Genomic DNA, 20,409 nt, shown 5'->3' on the forward strand with positions numbered 1-20,409 from the left:
CCTTGTTTCTCTAGTCCTCCCAGGTCAGTTACCTCAACCCCTTGTTTCTCTGGCCCTCTCTAGTCCTCCCAGCTCAGTTACCTCAACCCCCTTGTTTCTCTGGTCCTCCCAGCTCAGTTACCTCAACCCCCTTGTTTCTGGTCCTCCCAGCTCAGTTACCTCAACCCCCTTGTTTCTGGTCCTCCCAGCTCAGTTACCTCAACCCCCTTGTTTCTCTGGCCCTCCCAGCTCAGTTACCTCAACCCCCTTGTTTCTCTGGTCCTCCCAGCTCAGTTACCTCAACCCCCTTGTTTCTCTAGTCCTCCCAGCTCAGTTACCTCAACCCCCTTGTTTCTGGTCCTCCCAGCTCAGTTACCTCAACCCCCTTGTTTCTCTGGCCCTCCCAGCTCAGTTACCTCAACCCCCTTGTTTCTGGTCCTCCCAGCTCAGTTACCTCAACCCCCTTGTTTCTGGTCCTCCCAGCTCAGTTACCTCAACCCCCTTGTTTCTCTGGTCCTCCCAGCTCAGTTACCTCAACCCCCTTGTTTCTCTAGTCCTCCCAGCTCAGTTACCTCAACCCCCTTGTTTCTCTGGCCCTCCCAGCTCAGTTACCTCAACCCCCTTGTTTCTGGTCCTCCCAGCTCAGTTACCTCAACCCCCTTGTTTCTGGTCCTCCCAGCTCAGTTACCTCAACCCCCTTGTTTCTCTGGCCCTCCCAGCTCAGTTACCTCAACCCCCTTGTTTCTCTGGCCCTCCCAGCTCAGTTACCTCAACCCCCTTGTTTCTCTGGTCCTCCCAGCTCAGTTACCTCAACCCCCTTGTTTCTGGTCCTCCCAGCTCAGTTACCTCAACCCCCTTGTTTCTCTGGCCCTCCCAGCTCAGTTACCTCAACCCCCTTGTTTCTGGTCCTCCCAGCTCAGTTACCTCAACCCCCTTGTTTCTCTGGTCCTCCCAGCTCAGTTACCTCAACCCCCTTGTTTCTGGTCCTCCCAGCTCAGTTACCTCAACCCCCTTGTTTCTCTGGTCCTCCCAGCTCAGTTACCTCAACCCCCTTGTTTCTCTGGTCCTCCCAGCTCAGTTACCTCAACCCCCTTGTTTCTCTGGCCCTCCCAGCTCAGTTACCTCAACCCCCTTGTTTCTGGCCCTCCCAGCTCAGTTACCTCAACCCCCTTGTTTCTCTGGTCCTCCCAGCTCAGTTACCTCAACCCCCTTGTTTCTCTGGCCCTCCCAGCTCAGTTACCTCAACCCCCTTGTTTCTCTGGCCCTCCCAGCTCAGTTACCTCAACCCCCTTGTTTCTCTGGCCCTCCCAGCTCAGTTACCTCAACCCCCTTGTTTCTCTGGCCCTCCCAGCTCAGTTACCTCAACCCCCTTGTTTCTCTGGCCCTCCCAGCTCAGTTACCTCAACCCCCTTGTTTCTGGTCCTCCCAGCTCAGTTACCTCAACCCCCTTGTTTCTCTGGTCCTCCCAGCTCAGTTACCTCAACCCCCTTGTTTCTCTGGCCCTCCCAGCTCAGTTACCTCAACCCCCTTGTTTCTCTGGCCCTCCCAGCTCAGTTACCTCAACCCCCTTGTTTCTCTGGCCCTCCCAGCTCAGTTACCTCAACCCCCTTGTTTCTCTGGCCCTCCCAGCTCAGTTACCTCAACCCCCTTGTTTCTCTGGCCCTCCCAGCTCAGTTACCTCAACCCCCTTGTTTCTCTGGCCCTCCCAGCTCAGTTACCTCAACCCCCTTGTTTCTCTGGTCCTCCCAGCTCAGTTACCTCAACCCCCTTGTTTCTGGTCCTCCCAGCTCAGTTACCTCAACCCCCTTGTTTCTGGTCCTCCCAGCTCAGTTACCTCAACCCCCTTGTTCCCCTGGCCCCTTCAGCCCAGGCAGGGATAGTTTTACACCTGTTAAACCCCTTTAAAAACATCCTCAGGTCACTTGGTCATAACTAATCATTGTTCTGGTGAGAAAGGGACATCTTTCATATCTATCTGTTGTTGTAGTGAAGAGGTCTGTGTCCCAACTGATGCCATAGTCCCTATATAGTGCAGTACTTTTGAACAGAGTCCTATGCACCCTGGTCCAAAGTAGTGAGCTACATAGGGAATCATCTGGGACGCTGTTTGAATGTACGGCTGGAGTGGAGTGGTCCTCTCTCCTCCTCTCCGGGTTGAGTTTCTCCTTTTGTTCAGGGATCAGAGTGGCTGAAAGCTGCCTTTGTTTTGGTGGCCAACTCAAAGCGGGGCTCTGTCTGTCCCATCTGTCTGCCTGTCTTGTCCTGTCTGTCTGTGAGGCTAGAGGATGGTTGCTGGAGGATGTTGGCTCTGGTGTGTGAGAGAGATGTAGAAGGTGGGGGCCGGTGGGTGTAAGGGTTTTGTTAAGGAGGGCAGGTGTTAAGGGACGTGTTGTGTGGGTTTGGAGAAAAGTTTGTGTGTGTTTTGCGTATGTGTGTAGTGTTAACCAGAGAATGGCTAGACCAGCTGAACGCTGATGAAACTTAACCTTGCCTTGCTTGGGGAACAGGCTTGTTCAAGTGGACGACGGCTCCATTAAAACGGGGTGTGTGTGTGTGTGATTTGTCCTGTAACAGGGGAAGCCTGTATTCTAGCTTCATTGTTAAACCATTAGGATGATGTGTGATGACAGCCCAGTGCCTGTAGGATGGGAGTGACTAATACGACTGGTGTTAACACGTCCACACTCAGCCTCTTTGACTGTACACATGAGAACACTTGTAGGGTGGTCACAATCCCAGTATGACCGTACTACCAGACCAGACTTTCTTTGGCAACAAAATAAAACGTAAAGCAGATGAAACACTTTGGTCCTTTTTAAAAACCTACTTTATGTCAAATATTGTGACTCTGGATGACAACATTAGGAGTGTTTTTCCTGAAATGAAGTCCCTGCATGTTTTGTTTCCTTTGCTTTCTTACTTCCTGGTATCAAGACACTGGAAGAGTGACACAGCACTGATTTGTCAAATTTAAACATATTTGTTTTGCCTACTTATTTGCTACTAATGAACACATGTTATATACATTAGGCTTTCTTATTGGCTGCTAATAAACACAACATTATGTACAGTTGAAGTCGGAAGTTTACATACACTTAGGTTGGAGTCATTAACTCGCTTTTCAACCACTCCACACATTTCTTGTTAACAAACTATAGTTTGGGCAAGTCGGTTAGGACATCTACTTTGTGCACGACACGTAATTTTTCCAACAATTGTTTACAGACCGATTATTTCACTTATAATTCACTGTATCACAATTCCAGTGGGTCAGAAGTTTGCACACACTAAGTTGACTGTGCCTTTAAACAGCTTGGAAAATTCCAGAAAATGATGTCATGGCTTTAGAAGCTTCTGATAGGCTAATTGACATAATTTGAGCCGATTGGAGGTGTACCTGTGGATGTATTTCAAGGCCTACCTTCAAACTCAGTGACTCTTTGCTTGACGTCATGGGAAAATCAAAAGAAATCAGCCAAGACCTCAGGAAGAGGTCATACTGCTCAGGAAGGAGACGCGTTCTGTCTCCTAGAGATGAATGTACTTTGGTGCGAAAAGTGCAAATCAATCCCAGAACAACAGCGAAGGACCTTGTGAAGATGCTGGAGGAAACAGGTACAAAAGGGACAGGGAATTTCTACTAGGATTAAATGTCAGGAATTGTGAAAAACTGAGTTTAAATGTATTTGGCTAAGGTGTATGTAAACTTCTGACTTCAACTGTGTGTGTGTATCTATCTATCTATCTATCTATCCGTACCCCATTTAGTCAGCTGGTCGATTCGTTGGGATCGATAGGCTGTTGGTCGAGCAGTGGCAAATATATAATAAATGAGTAAGGACGTGCACCTGATTATACATACTAGGTCTAGGCTACCTGGCCTGCACACAAATGTAGGTCTATAAATGTGGGCTTATAAATGGTGGGTCTATAAATGCTAGGTCTATAAAAGTGTCCATTTGTGGATCTGATAGTATGTCTGATTGTCTTAACTCACCACCACTGTGGAACGTCTCAAAGTAAAAAAGAATTCACCACAGACAGCAAGTAAACAAACAGCACTACCCTACAGCACTCTGTAGAGTAGCACCATGGTGTAGCTGGAGGACAGCTAGCTTCCATCCTCCTCTGGCTACATTGACTTCAATACAAAACCTAGGAGGCTCATGGTTCTCACCCCCTTCCATAGACTTACACAGTAATTATGACAACTTCCGGAGGACGTCCTCCAATCTACAGTATCAGAGCTCTTGCAGCATGAACTGACATGTTGTCCACCCAGTCAAGGGATCAGAGAATGGATCTTGTACTGAAAGCATAAGCTACAGCTAGTTAGCAGTGCAGTACATACAATGTGGTGAGTCGTTGAGAGAGATTTTGTAGTATATTATTATTCACTTAATTAGCTATCATTGAATGCAGCAAGCTAGTTTAGCCGTTCGCTAACTGGCTATGGCTGGAACTCTTCCAAGTCAAGGTAAGCTTTTGGTTTAATTAATTATAAATGTTTTGCCATGGATGGGGGGGGGGGGGCGGCCCGCCGGTGTAAACTGCTAAACCTGCTTGCTGCTGACTGTGCACTTTACTACATGATTGTAGCAGGTTTACTAACGCGTTAGTTCTAGTAGCTGTATTGACTATGACGTTACTATGGTGACAACGATGTAGGCTGTGTGTAGCGGTTGGCTTGGTTACAGACTGCTGATGTGTTGTGAACTCAAGTCGATAAATGAAGGGAAAAGGTGAGAAGAGGAGAGCACGTAGATGCCAGAAGGAATTATACATACATACATACATACATACAACAGGCTGTATGTATGTATCTGGCTGCTATGAAAGTGAACAAGTATTTGCGTGTGATCAGGGGGTGTATTCATTGCATCGATTCTGTTTTAAGTGTTTTACTTCAACGGAAGCAAACATAACAAAACCGGGATAAACATACCTGAATTAGTCCAATAGAAACTCTCGTTTTGCAGCTGTTGGACTACTGGTTACACCCTAGATCAGCTAGATGCAGGCAAGAGTCTGCAAAGCGCTATTGAATGTGTCACTGTCTGTCACCTTGATTACTCAAAATTCTCTTGACCTGTGCGTACCTACATTGTAAACCTTCATTCATAGGCTAGGTTGTAGCAACCTCATGATGGGTACAGGGAAAATTTGAGAATCATGTGGGAGCCTAAACCTATCAATGTTACATTGAACTGGGTGACTGGAGTACGAGATGACAGTCATCCAATATGCTGTCATAGAAATACAGCCATGTTCATAAAAAATATAAATATCCTCCCTCATCTTAAACGGCACCAACCGCCTCTGATGCAAACAAACTAGACAGAAAGTGGAAGCAAAGTGACCTGCAAGTTCTCACTCTGACTTCAAACTCTGATCTCTCTTTCTCTTTCTCTCTCTCCCCTCCTCTCTCCCCTTCTCACGGTCTCTCTTTCTCTCTCTCTCCCTCTCTCTCTCTTTCTCTCTCTCTCTCTCCCTCCTCTCTCTCTCTCTCTTTCTCTCTCTCTCCCTCCTCTCTCTCTTTCTCTCTCTCTCCCTCCCTCCCCTTCTTGCTCTTTCTCTCTCTGTCTCCCTCTCATACACTCTTATCTCACTTTACTGAGTGTTGTATCAGCTGACCCCAAGGTCTTCTCTCAGTAGTGCCTGGTACAGATAGAAACGGGAGGAGGAGAGGAAAAGCAGAACAACTAGTGAGTGAGTGAGAGTGAGAGAACTGACTTGTTTGACACCCTGAAGTGAAAGCAGAAGAAAAGGTCTGCGTCCCAAATGGCACCCTATTCCATATATATACTGTAGTGCCTGCCCTATGGGCTCTGGTCAAAAGTAGTGCACTACATAGGAAATAGGGTGCCACTTGGAAAGGCTGTCATATGATCCTAAAGCCCTCTGCTCTGGAGGCTCCTGGGATATTTTAGGATTTGGAGAAAAAAACCATGAGGTGGAAGAAAGTACATGAAGAGGGGTTGGTGTAGGTTAGGAGAGAGGAGGAGGGGTTGGTGTAGGTTAGGAGAGAGGAGGAGGAGGGGTTGGTGTAGGTTAGGAGAGAGGAGGAGGAGGGGTTGGTGTAGGTTAGGAGAGAGGAGGAGGAGGGGTTGGTGTAGGTTAGGAGAGAGGAGGAGGAGGGGTTGGTGTAGGTTAGGAGAGAGGAGGAGGAGGGGTTGGTGTAGGTTAGGAGAGAGGAGGAGGAGGGGTTGGTGTAGGTTAGGAGAGAGGAGGAGGAGGGGTTGGTGTAGGTTAGGAGAGAGGAGGAGGAGGGGTTGGTGTAGGTTAGGAGAGAGGAGGAGGAGGGGTTGGTGTAGGTTAGGAGAGAGGAGGAGGAGGGGTTGGTGTAGGTTAGGAGAGAGGAGGAGGAGGGGTTGGTGTAGGTGAGGAGGAGGAGGGGTTGGTGTAGGTGAGGAGGAGGAGGGGTTGGTGTAGGTGAGGAGGAGGAGGGGTTGGTGTAGGTGAGGAGGAGGAGGGGTTGGTGTAGGTTAGGAGAGAGGAGGAGGAGGGGTTGGTGTAGGTTAGGAGAGAGGAGGAGGAGGGGTTGGTGTAGGTTAGGAGGAGGAGGGGTTGGTGTAGGTTAGGAGAGAGGAGGAGGAGGGGTTGGTGTAGGTTAGGAGAGAGGAGGAGGAGGGGTTGGTGTAGGTTAGGAGAGAGGAGGAGGAGGGGTTGGTGTAGGTTAGGAGAGAGGAGGAGGAGGGGTTGGTGTAGGTTAGGAGAGAGGAGGAGGAGGGGTTGGTGTAGGTTAGGAGAGAGGAGGAGGAGGGGTTGGTGTAGGTTAGGAGAGAGGAGGAGGAGGGGTTGGTGTAGGTTAGGAGAGAGGAGGAGGAGGGGTTGGTGTAGGTTAGGAGAGAGGAGGAGGAGGGGTTGGTGTAGGTTAGGAGAGAGGAGGAGGAGGGGTTGGTGTAGGTTAGGAGAGAGGAGGAGGAGGGGTTGGTGTAGGTTAGGAGAGAGGAGGAGGAGGGGTTGGTGTAGGTTAGGAGAGGGGAGGAGGAGGGGTTGGTGTAGGTTAGGAGAGAGGAGGACTAGGTTTCCCTGTCCATATTGTTGTATTCATTCTGATGTAAAAGACAGAAACTGATCCTAGATCAGCACTCCTAACTCTGAGAACCTTTGTGAATGCGGGCCCTGGTCTGTGATTGGTCGGCTACGGTAGTGTGTTAACTACTGATGGGTCTTCTGTAAGATGTGTGTAGCAATGTGTTTACGGCCTCTTTGAATGGCGACAGATGTCTGTCTCTCACACACACACACACACACACACACACACACACAAGGCCGTGCCTGAGCGGAGGGTCAGTAGACAGGACTTTGTATTTGGATAGAAACATCCATTTGACTGTGTAAAGTCATTATGCTACTGAACTCTCTGAAAGTGTCTAGTGTGTTTTTATTAACCAATGAGGTTGGAGACTAAATATTTTGAAAGAGGGGACCTTTATTCTCTGCTTTCACTTTGTCTTGGAGATGGAGGCCTCAACTCAACAGAATATAATGCTCTGAATCACTCACTTGTTGTATTAGATAGTAGTTATCCCAGATAATGTCACTTGTTGTATTAGATAGTAGTTGTCCCAGATAATGTTACAGCACTTACCAGTTCATAAACTAAAGGAGAGTTACACTCTAGGAGCTCAGATGTGAAAACACATTTCCAACGTTTCGACAGACAAGCTGTCGTCGTCGGGCTATAACCGGCAAGATGTCGTCGTCGGGGTACGACAGACAAGCTGTCTTTGTCGGGGTATGACAGACAGGCTGTCGTCGTCGGGGTATGACAGACAGGCTGTCGTCGTCGGGGTATGACAGACAAGCTGTCTTCGTCGGGGTATGACAGACAAGCTGTCTTCGTCGGGGTATGACAGGCAAGCTGTCGTCGTCAGGGTATGACAGGCAAGCTGTCGTCGTCGGGGTATGACAGGCAAGCTGTCGTCGTCGGGGTATGACAGACAGGCTGTCGTCGTCGGGGTATGACAGACAGGCTGTCTTCGTCGGGGTATGACAGACAGGCTGTCGTCGTCGGGGTATGACAGGCAAGCTGTCGTCGTCGGGGTATGACAGGCAAGCTGTCTTCGTCGGGGTATGACAGGCAAGCTGTCGTCGTCGGGGTATGACAGACAGGCTGTCGTCGTCGGGGTATGACAGGCAAGCTGTCGTCGTCGGGGTATGACAGACAGGCTGTCGTCGTCGGGGTATGACAGACAGGCTGTCGTCGTCGGGGTATGACAGACAGGCTGTCGTCGTCGGGGTATGACAGACAGGCTGTCGTCGTCGGGGTATGACAGACAGGCTGTCGTCGTCGGGGTATGACAGACAGGCTGTCGTCGTCGGGGTATGACAGACAGGCTGTCGTCGTCGGGGTATGACAGACAGGCTGTCGTCGTCGGGGTATGACAGACAGGCTGTCGTCGTCGGGGTATGACAGACAGGCTGTCGTCGTCGGGGTATGACAGACAGGCTGTCGTCGTCGGGGTATGACAGACAGGCTGTCGTCGTCGGGGTATGACAGACAGGCTGTCGTCGTCGGGGTATGACAGACAGGCTGTCGTCGTCGGGGTATGACAGACAGGCTGTCGTCGTCGGGCTATGACAGGCAGGCTGTCGTCGTCGGGGTATAACAGACCGGCTTGTCTGTCGAAACGTTGGACATGCACGTTTTTTTTGTTGCATCTGAGCTCCTAGAGTGTGCTGCTCTCCACTCCGCTAGCCAGCACCTCTCCTAAATAGGTGTGTGTTTGTTGGGCCTCTAGACAACACTTATCAGTAACTCTGGTTGATAAAATAAATCGCGGCAGTAACGTCATCAACAGAGCAGCTTTGAGGTTAGAGGCTAGGAGACTTAATTTGACCTTTGTCACTGTGCCTCTCTGGATATGAGAGATGCCCGCTAAGAGAAGAGACGCACCGCGAAGGCAAATGGCCACACGCAGCGGAGGCCACGGTGAGTTCACGCTCACCTGCTGGGTGGCGGTGAACGGTGGTGTTTTTAACATATAGAATTTTCTGAAAATTGCGTCGGGGGGCGGTAGCCCGGCCACTCGCTGTTTTAAGTCCATGGTCTTCGCGGGGGCTGCTCTTTAACTTTATAGCCCTGTGATTGACGAAGGGTAATTCCACCATAACAAAATGATGCTTACACTCAGAATTTTCACTTTAAAAGTATGATCTTCAAAAAAAATATAAAAAAATAAAAACATTTGATTGGAAAGTTTTAACAAACCGTACAACATATACACGAGGACTACTTTTAACAACTTCCACTGAACATTTTTACAAAAACACATTTACCCTTAAGAACAGTGCAGATTGGGTTTGGTAACAGAATGACAAGACACTGGGTAATATTTCTTCATCTTAAACAAGGCATTTCTGCTGAACTAAGTATAAGAACAGTATTTTCTTGTCATCCAACAAATGTAAACACCTGGAGTTTGTTAAACACCATTGGAGCTGGTGCTTTAGTCAAATGAGATGGAAATAGAGCTGTTTGGCCAAGCGGTGGGGTTGGCATCCAAATGAGAACGAACCCCCATACCTACTGTAAAATACAGGGGTGGATCTTTGATGTTCTGGGGATATTTTGCTTCCACTGGTCCCGAGGCCATTGTTAAGGTCAACAGCATCATGAACTGTACCCAGTACCAGGACATTTTAGCCAACAGCCTGGTTTCCTCTGCCAGGAGGCTGAAACTTGGCTGCAAGTGGATCTCCCAGGAAGACAATAACCCCAAGCAACACATTAAAATCCACAAAGAAATGGTCACACAATCAACATTTTGCAATGGCCATCTCAGTCTCCAGACTTGAAACGCATTGAAAACCTGTGGTTTGAATTGAACAAGGTCAGTCTGTAAGGATATCAACCATCTGGAAATATTCTGTTTGGAGGGATGGTCCAACATCTCTCCCAATGTGTTCTCCAATCTCATAAAACATTTTAGAAAAGTCTCAGTGCCCTTATCCGCACAAAGTGAGCTATTGAAACATTGTGGTCAATAATTTTGACCCCTAACTTTTTGAGTGTTAGTATAAAATAATATCCTTTTTAAAAAAAAATTTTTTTAGCATACAATATAGCTCAGTATTTTTTTATTTTATGCAGTCTTTTTTGCTCATCTTTATCATGGGTTCCAATACTTTCGGACTCCACTTTATTTCTAATACCTTTTGCAGTCAAAAACAAGATATTTCTGTGTTTGAGGTTGGAATACCACTGAAATTGTGAAAAATGATGTTAATGCCCTTTTTAGTGTAAGAGCTGTTTGAAAAGCCCGCTTGACATTTCAGCCTGTCACACTGGTTGAATTAACGTTGTTTTTACATCATTTCTACAAAATACGTTGAACCAATGTGGAATAGACATTGAATTGACGTCTGTGCCCAGTGTGTTAGCTTTCATTTGACACCCAATTGATATGTTCCTATGAACTTCACATGTTGGTGCTCATGGGTCCTTTTACACCCAATTTGATATGTTCCTATGAACTTCACATGGGTCCTTTTACACCCAATTTGATATGTTCCTATGAACTTCACATGGGTCCTTTTACACCCAATTTGATGTGTTCCAATGAACTTCACATGGGTCCTTTTACACCCAATTTGATATGTTCCTATGAACTTCACATGGGTCCTTTTACACCCAATTTGATATGTTCCTATGAACTTCACATGTTGGTGCTCATGGGTCCTTTTACACCCAATTTGACATGTTCCTATAAACTTCACATGTTGGTGCTCATGGGTCCTTTTACATGGAAATGCCCCCAACTTAACATTGAGTCAACACTGTAGCTAGTGAATTTGCAGTGTCTGGAGAATCCCTCATTCTTCAGAGGTTTTACACATAGCATCCCTTTCTCTTATGGGCCCTGGTCAAAAGTAGTGTACTGTATAGGGGATAGGGTGGCATTTAGGATGCATCCTTGGTGTGCAAGTTGGTGTCCACTTCTATATTATAGCCCTGCCATGTTTTCCACTGTATGTGTCCCTGTGTTTAAACAGTATGTTGAGACCATTTATCCTGCTTTAACTGTCTGACTCAGACTACTGTAACGACTGGACTGTCTTGTGGCTGAAGGGGCTCTTTGAACACATGGTTAACATGGCAGTAAACTGCTCTTATGTTAACTAGTCAACATAATGGAACAGCCTTGTTTCAATATATATTCACGTCCCAATGTTTGATCAGTGTTAGCCGTCATGTAACCTCTTTGGTCTGCGTCCAGATTTCCCGCTCTTTTCCCCCAAGCGGGCACTCGCACACTCCCTGTCATGGATTTGAAAGTATCGGATTGGTTTAAGAATTGGCTGATGGGAGTGTCCAAGTGCACATTTTGTTGTTGAGAACCGGGATGTAGATTCTCTCCCTGACACCGGGTCGTTGTAATGACCTACATTATCTTAACTTCATCATCTCCCTCTCTCTGTTACACCCTCAATTATCTCTCTCTGTGTTACACTCTCTGTTACTCTCCCTCTCTCTGTTACATTCTCTACCATCTCTCTCTGTTACTCTCCCTCTCTCTGTTACACTCTCTACCATTTCTCTCTGTTACATTCTCTACCATCTCTCTCTGTTACTCTCCCTCTCTCTGTTACATTCTCTACCATTTCTCTCTGTTACACTCTCTACCATCTCTCTCTGTTACACTCTCTACCATCTCTCTCTGTTACACTCTCTACCATCTCTCTCTGTTACACTCTCTACCATCTCTCTCTGTTACACTCTCTACCATCTCTCTCTGTTACACTCTCTACCATCTCTCTCTGTTACACTCTCTACCATCTCTCTCTGTTACACTCTCTACCATCTCTCTCTGTTACACTCTCTACCATCTCTCTCTGTTACACTCTCTACCATCTCTCTCTGTTACACTCTCCCTCCCTCTCTGTTACACCCTCAATCATCTCTCTCTGTGTTACACTCTCTGTTACACTCTCTACCATCTCTCTCTGTTACACCCTCTGTTACACTCTCTACCATCTCTCTCTGTTACACCCTCAATCTTCTCTCTGTGTTACACTCTCTACCATCTCTCTCTCTGTTACATTCTCTCTGTTACTCTACCATCTCTCTCTCTGTTACACTCTCTACCATCTCTCTCTGTTACTATCTACTGTATCTCTCAATCCCCCACGGCATTGCTTCGCTGACAGCAGGAAGTATTGAGCAGCTCACACTACTGATGGGGGGAAAAAATCTACACAGTTTGGAATATTATTTGTGACAATATATTGTATCATTTTGACAATATCACAATATTATTTTAGCGCTAATTGCCAGTATTTCTTTCCTTCATAGCTTGTTCTTTTTAAATATGGAGGCAATTTGTTTTCAGCACTTTTATTTCCATGACGGATCAAAACTAGTTTTCTCATGACTCTCTGTCTCTCTGCAGCAGACATGTAGTGATCATTATGTTTGGAACATCAAATCGCAATAAAATCTCAGTATGGAATCATAATACATCGCATCGTATCGGCATCGTATCAGCATCGCATCGTAATCGTATCGGCATCGTAATCGTATCGGCATCGGTCAATCGGCATCGTAATCGGCATCGTAATCGGCATCGTCATCGGCATCGTATCGGCATCAGCATCGGCACCGTAATCGTATCGGCATCGGCACCGTAATCGGCACCGTAATCGGCATCGGCATTGTAATCGGCATCGTAATCGGCATCGCATCGCAGCGTATTGGCATCGTATCATGAGGTCCCTGGCAATTGCCAGCCCTAGTCCACACATTCTACTGAAATTTCCATAGATTTATTTCACTGCAAGAGGCCATTACTTTGTGCAGAAGGAGAGAGGTAAAGATGGAAAAGGGAGTTGAAGGGGGAGGAGAGAGATGGAAAAGGGAGTTGAAGGGGGAAGGGAGAGAGAGATGGAAAAGGGAGTTGAAAGGGGGAAGAGCGAGTGAGAGAGAGAGAAGAAGGCAAGCTGTAGGATCTTCAGCCCCCTGCGCCCCTCATGCTCTGCTCTGCTGTGAGATATTGAGGTCAACTGTGTTTTGAGGTTGTGTTTTAGAACTTCAGGCTGTGTTGCTGTGGTAGATTGATGTTGTGCTCGCTGTTCAGTTTGTGCTGTGTGTTGCTGGTTGTACAGTCTGATGGAGGGTGTTGGTTGTGTTGCTGGTTGTACAGTCTGATGGAGGGTGTGTTGCTGGTTGCAGTGGTGTACAAATACTTTAAAGTACTACTTAAGTAGGTTTGGGGGTATCTGTACTTTACTATTTATATTTTTGGCAACTTTTACTTCGCTACATTCCTAAAGAAAATAATGTACTTTTTACTCCATACATTTTCCCTGACAGCCAAAAGTACTCGTTACATTTCGACAGGAAAATGGTCCAATTCATGTACTTATCAAGAGAACACATGGTCACTGGTGGACTCACTAAACACACCCGCTTTATGTGTAAATGATGTTGGAGTGTGTCCCTGGCTGTCCGTACAAAACTAGAAAATCATGCCGCCTGGTTTGTTTAAAATGGTTTATACTTTTGATACTTAAGTATATTTAAAGCCAAATACTTTTAGACTTTTACTCAAGTAGTATTTTACTGGGTGACGAACTTTTACAGGAGTCATTTTCTATTAAGGTATCATTACTTTTACTCATGTATGATAATTGGGTACTTTTTTTCCACCACTGGCTGGTTGTATATCAGTAATCCTATAGATCCAGGTCCCTATCATCTCAGCAGCTTAGCCAGCAGGTCAGAGGGTTCCAGGCATCTGTCTCCTAGAGATCCAGGTCCCTATCATCTCAGCAGCTTAGCCAGCAGGTCAGAGGGTTCCAGGCATCTGTCTCCTATAGATCCAGGTCCCTATCATCTCAGCAGCTTAGCCAGCAGGTCAGAGGGTTCTAGGCATGTCTCCTATAGATCCAGGTCCCTATCATCTCAGCAGCTTAGCCAGCAGGTCAGAGGGTTCCAGGCATCTGTCTCCTATAGATCCAGGTCCCTATCATCTCAGCAGCTTAGCCAGCAGGTCAGAGGGTTCCAGGCATCTGTCTCCTAGAGATCCAGGTCCCTATCATCTCAGCAGCTTAGCCAGCAGGTCAGAGGGTTCCAGGCATCTGTCTCCTATAGATCCAGGTCCCTATCATCTCAGCAGCTTAGCCAGCAGGTCAGAGGGTTCCAGGCATCTGTCTCCTATAGATCCAGGTCCCTATCATCTCAGCAGCTTAGCCAGCAGGTCAGAGGGTTCTAGGCATGTCTCCTATAGATCCAGGTCCCTATCATCTCAGCAGCTTAGCCAGCAGGTCAGAGGGTTTCAGGCTTCTGTCACCACTTATACTGTAGGCCTCGCACACCCACGTGCACACGCAAATCCAGACACACACACTACAGCAAATCCACACACACACACTACAACAAATCCCACACACACACACACACACACACACACACACACACACACACTACAACAAATCCAGACACACACTATGTGGATCATGTCCCCTCTGTACTTTGATGCCATCGTGTTAAACTCTTTAGTAGACCACAGGGATGTCTGACTGACCTGTGATTATATTCATGATTTTATTATATTAATGCTTAAGTACTCTTCAAATAAAGTATTACTAAATATTTGTATTCTGTTGTTCACAGAGCGATCACAATGGGGAAAGGCTGCATGAAGGCAATCAAGTACTTCCTGTTCCTCTTCAATGTCCTCTTCTTCGTAAGTATCTTATTTCCCAGACACAGATAACATGACAATAACCGTCTGATAAAATGGCAGGACCGCCACAGCTCTATGGCCATGTTGGACCGGTTTGAGATCGAGTCGGTGGGAGGGAATGTGAGCTCACCACACACACACCAACTACTCTGTCATCCTTGTCCTCTGTTTCACTCTCTCATTCTCTGACATCATTCAATCTCTCATTCTCTGACATCATTCACACTCTCTTTCATGCCCCCTCTCTCGCGCTCTCTTTCATGCCCGCTCTCTCTCTCTCATGCCCTCTCTCTCTCTCTCTCTCTCTCATATGCCCTCTCTCATATGCCCTCTCTCATATGCCCTCTCTCTCTCTCTCTCTCTCTCTCTCTCTCTCTCTCTCATGCCCTCTCTCATATGCCCTCTCTCTCTCTCTCTCTCTCTCTCTCATGCCCTCTCTCTCTCATGCCCTCTCTCATATGCTCTCTCTCTCTCTCTCTCATGCCCTCTCTCTCTCATGCCCTCTCTCATATGCCCTCCATCCCTCTCTTTCTCTCTCCCTGGTTTCTTCATTAGAGAGCAGATTAAGTGATTGTGGCCTGGTTACCACAGAGATACTCATCCGCTCAGTCCAAGGCTCCCACAATCCCTCTCTCTCTCCCCCCTCATTCCCATCTCTGAACAGAGTAAATTAAAAGTTTGATCCAGAGCTTAAGACTTTTAAGTTACACTGCGTGTGAATGTATGGTGTGATCTCCCTACTAACAGGACAGATGTAGAGAAACTAGAATGGAACGTCACCACTAACAGGACAGATGTAGAGAAACTAGAATGGAACGTCACTACTAACAGGACAGATGTAGAGAAACTAGAATGGAACGTCACTACTAACAGGACAGATGTAGAGAAACTAGAATGGAACGTCACCACTAACAGGACAGATGTAGAGAAACTAGAATGGAACGTCACTACTAGCAGGACAGATGTAGAGAAACTAGAATGGAACGTCACTACTAACAGGACAGATGTAGAGAAACTAGAATGGAACGTCACTACTAACAGGACAGATGTAGAGAAACTAGAATGGAACGTCACTACTAACAGGACAGATGTAGAGAAACTAGAATGGAACGTCACTACTAACAGGACTGATGTAGAGAAACTAGAATGGAACGTCACTACTAGCAGGACAGATGTAGAGAAACTAGAATGGAACGTCACCACTAACAGGACAGATGTAGAGAAACTAGAATGGAACGTCACTACTAACAGGACAGATGTAGAGAAACTAGAATGGAACGTCACTACTAACAGGACAGATGTAGAGAAACTAGAATGGAACGTCACCACTAGCAGGACAGATGTAGAGAAACTAGAATGGAACGTCACTACTAACAGGACAGATGTAGAGAAACTAGAATGGAACGTCACTACTAACAGGACAGATGTAGAGAAACTAGAATGGAAGGTCACTACTAACAGGACAGATGTAGAGAAACTAGAATGGAACGTCACTACTAACAGGACAGATGTAGAGAAACTAGAATGGAACGTCACTACTAGCAGGACAGATGTAGAGAAACTAGAATGGAACGTCACTACTAGCAGGACTGATGTAGAGAAACTAGAATGGAACGTCACTACTAACAGGACAGATGTAGAGAAACTAGAATGGAACGTCACTACTAACAGGACAGATGTAGAGAAACTAGAATGGAACGTCACTACTAACAGGACAGATGTAGAGAAACTAGAATGGAACGTCACTACTAACAGGACAGATGTAGAGAAACTAGAATGGAACGTCACTACTAACAGGACAGATGTAGAGAAACTAGAATGGAACGTCACTACTAACAGGACAGATGTAGAGAAACTAGAATGGAACGTCACTACTAACAGGACTGATGTAGAGAAACTAGAATGGAACGTCACTACTAACAGGACAGATGTAGAGAAACTAGAATGGAACGTCACTACTAACAGGACAGATGTAGAGAAACTAGAATGGAACGTCACTACTAACAGGACTGATGTAGAGAAACTAGAATGGAACGTCACTACTAACAGGACTGATGTAGAGAAACTAGAATGGAACGTCACCACTAGCAGGACAGATGTAGAGAAACTAGAATGGAACGTCACTACTAACAGGACAGATGTAGAGAAACTAGAATGGAACGTCACTACTAACAGGACAGATGTAGAGAAACTAGAATGGATGGGCAGACAGACAGACCTGCTCCGGTGTTGAGGGGCAGACAGACCAGCTCCAGGGTTGAGGAAGGAGGAGGAATGTGGGCTGCATTCCAAATGGAACCCTATCCCCTATATAGTGAAAAAAATAAAGATAGTGCACTATATAGGGAATAGGCTGCCATGGACTGTGGTGTGCTTAAAAAGCAGCAGCCCATGTGGATTATGAAGTGGTGTCAGCATCACTAGAGCTACGACACACCCCCTGCCATGCTACGACACACCCCCTGCCATGCTACGACACACCCCCTGCCATGCTACGACACACCCCCTGCCATGCTACGACACACCCCCTGCCATGCTACGACACACCCCCTGCCATGCTACGACACACCCCCTGCCATGCTACGACACACCCCCTGCCATGCTACGACACACCCCCTGCCATGCTACGACACACCGCCTGCCATGCTACGACACACCGCCTGCCATGCTACGACACACCGCCTGCCATGCTACGACACACCCCCTGCCATGCTAGGACACACCCCCTGCCATGCTAGGACACACCCCCTGCCATGCTAGGACACACCCCCTGCCATGCTAGGACACACCCCCTGCCATGCTAGGACACACCCCCTGCCATGCTAGGACACACCCCCTGCCATGCTGGGACACACCCCCTGCCATGCTGGGACACACCCCCTGCCATGCTAGGACACACCCCCTGCCATGCTACGACACACCCCCTGCCATGCTACGACACACCCCCTGCCATGCTACGACACACCGCCTGCCATGCTACGACACACCCCCTGCCATGCATAGACCCCAGCCCCCCAGTGATCTCTCCTGGTTGTCTATGGATCTCTCCTGGTTGTCTACTCCTGGCCAACAGCACCCAAAGACTCATTTACAGAACTTGGTAAAGATTTAAACTTGGTCTTATTTAGCATGTTGTATTGACTCTTTCTTTCTCGCTCTCTCTGTCTCTCTCTCTCTCTCTCTCTCTCTCTGTCTCTCTGTCTATTTGTGTGTCTCTCTCTCTCTCTCTCTCTGTCTGTCTTTGTGTGTCTCTCTCTCTCTCTCTATTTGTCTCTCTCTCTCTCCCTCTGCAGCTGTTTGGCGCCCTCATCATGGGGTTCGGACTGTGGGTCCTTCTGGACAATGAGAGCTTCATGGTCATCCTGCGTAAGTTTATCAATCTATACATACTAATGTGGCAGTCATTTCACCAGAGGAATGGTAGTAATGTGGCAGTCATTTCACCAGAGAAATGGTAGAATGATTGTCTAACTGTATGTATAGTTAAAGCCTGTTCCTTTTTCTTTAACATGTTAAAACAACGGATCACTAAACCATTTAAAAAAGAAGCCATTTGATAGTTTTATAGTTGGCTGATGTTTAGTGGAAAACATTGTCAGTGCTCTTTCTCTAGTCCACTAGGTTTTATGTTTTATTTATTTAACCTTTTTTTTAACTAGGCAAGTCAGTTAAAAACAAATTCTTATTTACAATGACCAGCCTACCGGGGAACAGTGGGTTAACTGCCTTGTTCAGGGGCAGAACGAACAAGGCAGTCTCTCACTCTCGCTCTCTCACTCTCGCTCTCTCACTCTCGCTCTCTCTCCTAGCTCTCTCTCCTAGCTCTCTCTCCTAGCTCTCTCTCCTAGCTCTCTCTCCTAGCTCTCTCTCCTAGCTCTCTCTCCTAGCTCTCTCTCCTAGCTCTCTCTCCTAGCTCTCTGTCCTAGCTCTCTGTCCTAGCTCTCCATATTTAGTTGAATTTAACCCCTGTGCGGACATCCAGCGAAAAATCCTATCGCCATTGGCATAACAAAATGTAATAAAAACATTTTTTCAATTTTTTTTTCAAATTATATCGTTTTATAGATACACCTCTCCTGAATCGAACCACGTTGTCCGATTTCAAAAAGGCTTTACAGCAAAAGCAAAACATTAGATTATGTTAGACGAGTATATCGTAAAAGTAGCCACATAGCCATTTTCCGACCAACCACATGCATCACAAATAACCAAATAACAGCTAAATGCAGCACTAACCTTTGACAATCTTCATCAGATGACACACCTAGGACATCATGTTACACAATACATGCATTCTTTTGTTCGATAAAGTTCATATTTATATATAAAAACAGCATTTTACATCGGTGCGTAACGTTGACTAACTATTTTCCCTCAAATGCATCCGATGAAACAGCGCTACAATTTACTAAATTACTATTCGAAAACATTTTTAAAATGTAATATTGTCATTCTAAGATTTAAGATGAATATCTCTTGAAAGCACCTGTAATGCCAGATTTAAAAATAACTTTACTGGGTAATCACACTTTGCGATAAAAGGAGATGCGATACTCAGAACAATAGGCTAGCAATACAGATCAGCGCCATCTTGGAACAATCGTATATCACATCTAGTCTTGTATACTATTGTCAATAATCCCTTACCTTTGATTATCTTCATCCTTAGGCACTTCCAGGAATCCCAGGTCCACAACATGTATTTTCGTTCGAAAAAGTTCATCCTATTAATTCATATAGGCCTAATGGGAGACTAAACTATAAAATAAGTCAATCTCTTTCTTGGGCTACTTAAATTCTGTTTGGTGCCTAACAATTTAAAAGTTTGGAGGTGTGTGTGTGTGTGTGTCCAGGGGTTATTGCAGGGGTCCCAGGCCACTTCCTACACCCACAGTGGAGTCCTGATTGGAGCATTAACCTCACAGCACGTTCTTCAACGTTCCTCAAAGTCAACACACTACAACATATGACTGCTCTAATCTAGTGGAGCCCTATAACCTAGCTATGATGATGACTTCCTGTAGGTCTTTAACCCTCTTCAGAAGCAGAGTAGCAGACCCATTCATTTAGCCGTTTTATTGGACTTGTTACAACGTTAGAGGAACGGTAATGAGGAGAGGATCTGTTCTCTAGCTGTTCCAACGTTAGAGGAACGGTAATGAGGAGAGGATCTGTTCTCTAGCTGTTCCAACGTTAGAGGAACGGTAATGAGGAGAGGAGAGGATCTGTTCTCTAGCTGTTCCAACGTTAGAGGAACGGTAATGAGGAGAGGAGAGGATCTGTTCTCTAGCTGTTCCAACGTTAGAGGAACGGTAATGAGGAGAGGATCTGTTCTCTAGCTGTTCCAACGTTAGAGGAACGGTAATGAGGAGAGGAGAGGATCTGTTCTCTAGCTGTTCCAACGTTAGAGGAACGGTAATGAGGAGAGGAGAGGATCTGTTCTCTAGCTGTTCCAACGTTAGAGGAACGGTAATGAGGAGAGGAGAGGATCTGTTCTCTAGCTGTTCCAACGTTAGAGGAACGGTAATGAGGAGAGGAGAGGATCTGTTCTCTAGCTGTTCCAACGTTAGAGGAACGGTAATGAGGAGAGGAGAGGATCTGTTCTCTAGCTGTTCCAACGTTAGAGGAACGGTAATGAGGAGAGGAGAGGATCTGTTCTCTAGCTGTTCCAACGTTAGAGGAACGGTAATGAGGAGAGGAGAGGATCTGTTCTCTAGCTGTTCCAACGTTAGAGGAA

The 20,409-nt window shown here is 46.4% G+C and overlaps 1 protein-coding gene across 1 annotated transcript in view; it reads left to right on the top strand.

Moving 5' to 3' along the window:
* The window catches only part of LOC106572911 (CD82 antigen), a 42,032-nt gene that overhangs the window by 6,845 nt on the left and 14,778 nt on the right, over positions 1-20,409 (top strand). Inside the window, exons 2-3 of the mRNA XM_045708274.2 lie at positions 14,600-14,672; positions 17,966-18,038. Coding sequence (XP_045564230.2) covers positions 14,610-14,672; positions 17,966-18,038 — 136 coding nt within the window. The 5' untranslated portion in view covers positions 14,600-14,609. The remainder of the gene's footprint in view (positions 1-14,599; positions 14,673-17,965; positions 18,039-20,409) is intronic.

This window comes from Salmo salar, chromosome 26 (assembly GCF_965601325.2).
Source record: "Salmo salar chromosome 26, fSalSal1, whole genome shotgun sequence".
Classification (NCBI taxonomy): Eukaryota; Metazoa; Chordata; class Actinopteri; order Salmoniformes; family Salmonidae; genus Salmo; species Salmo salar.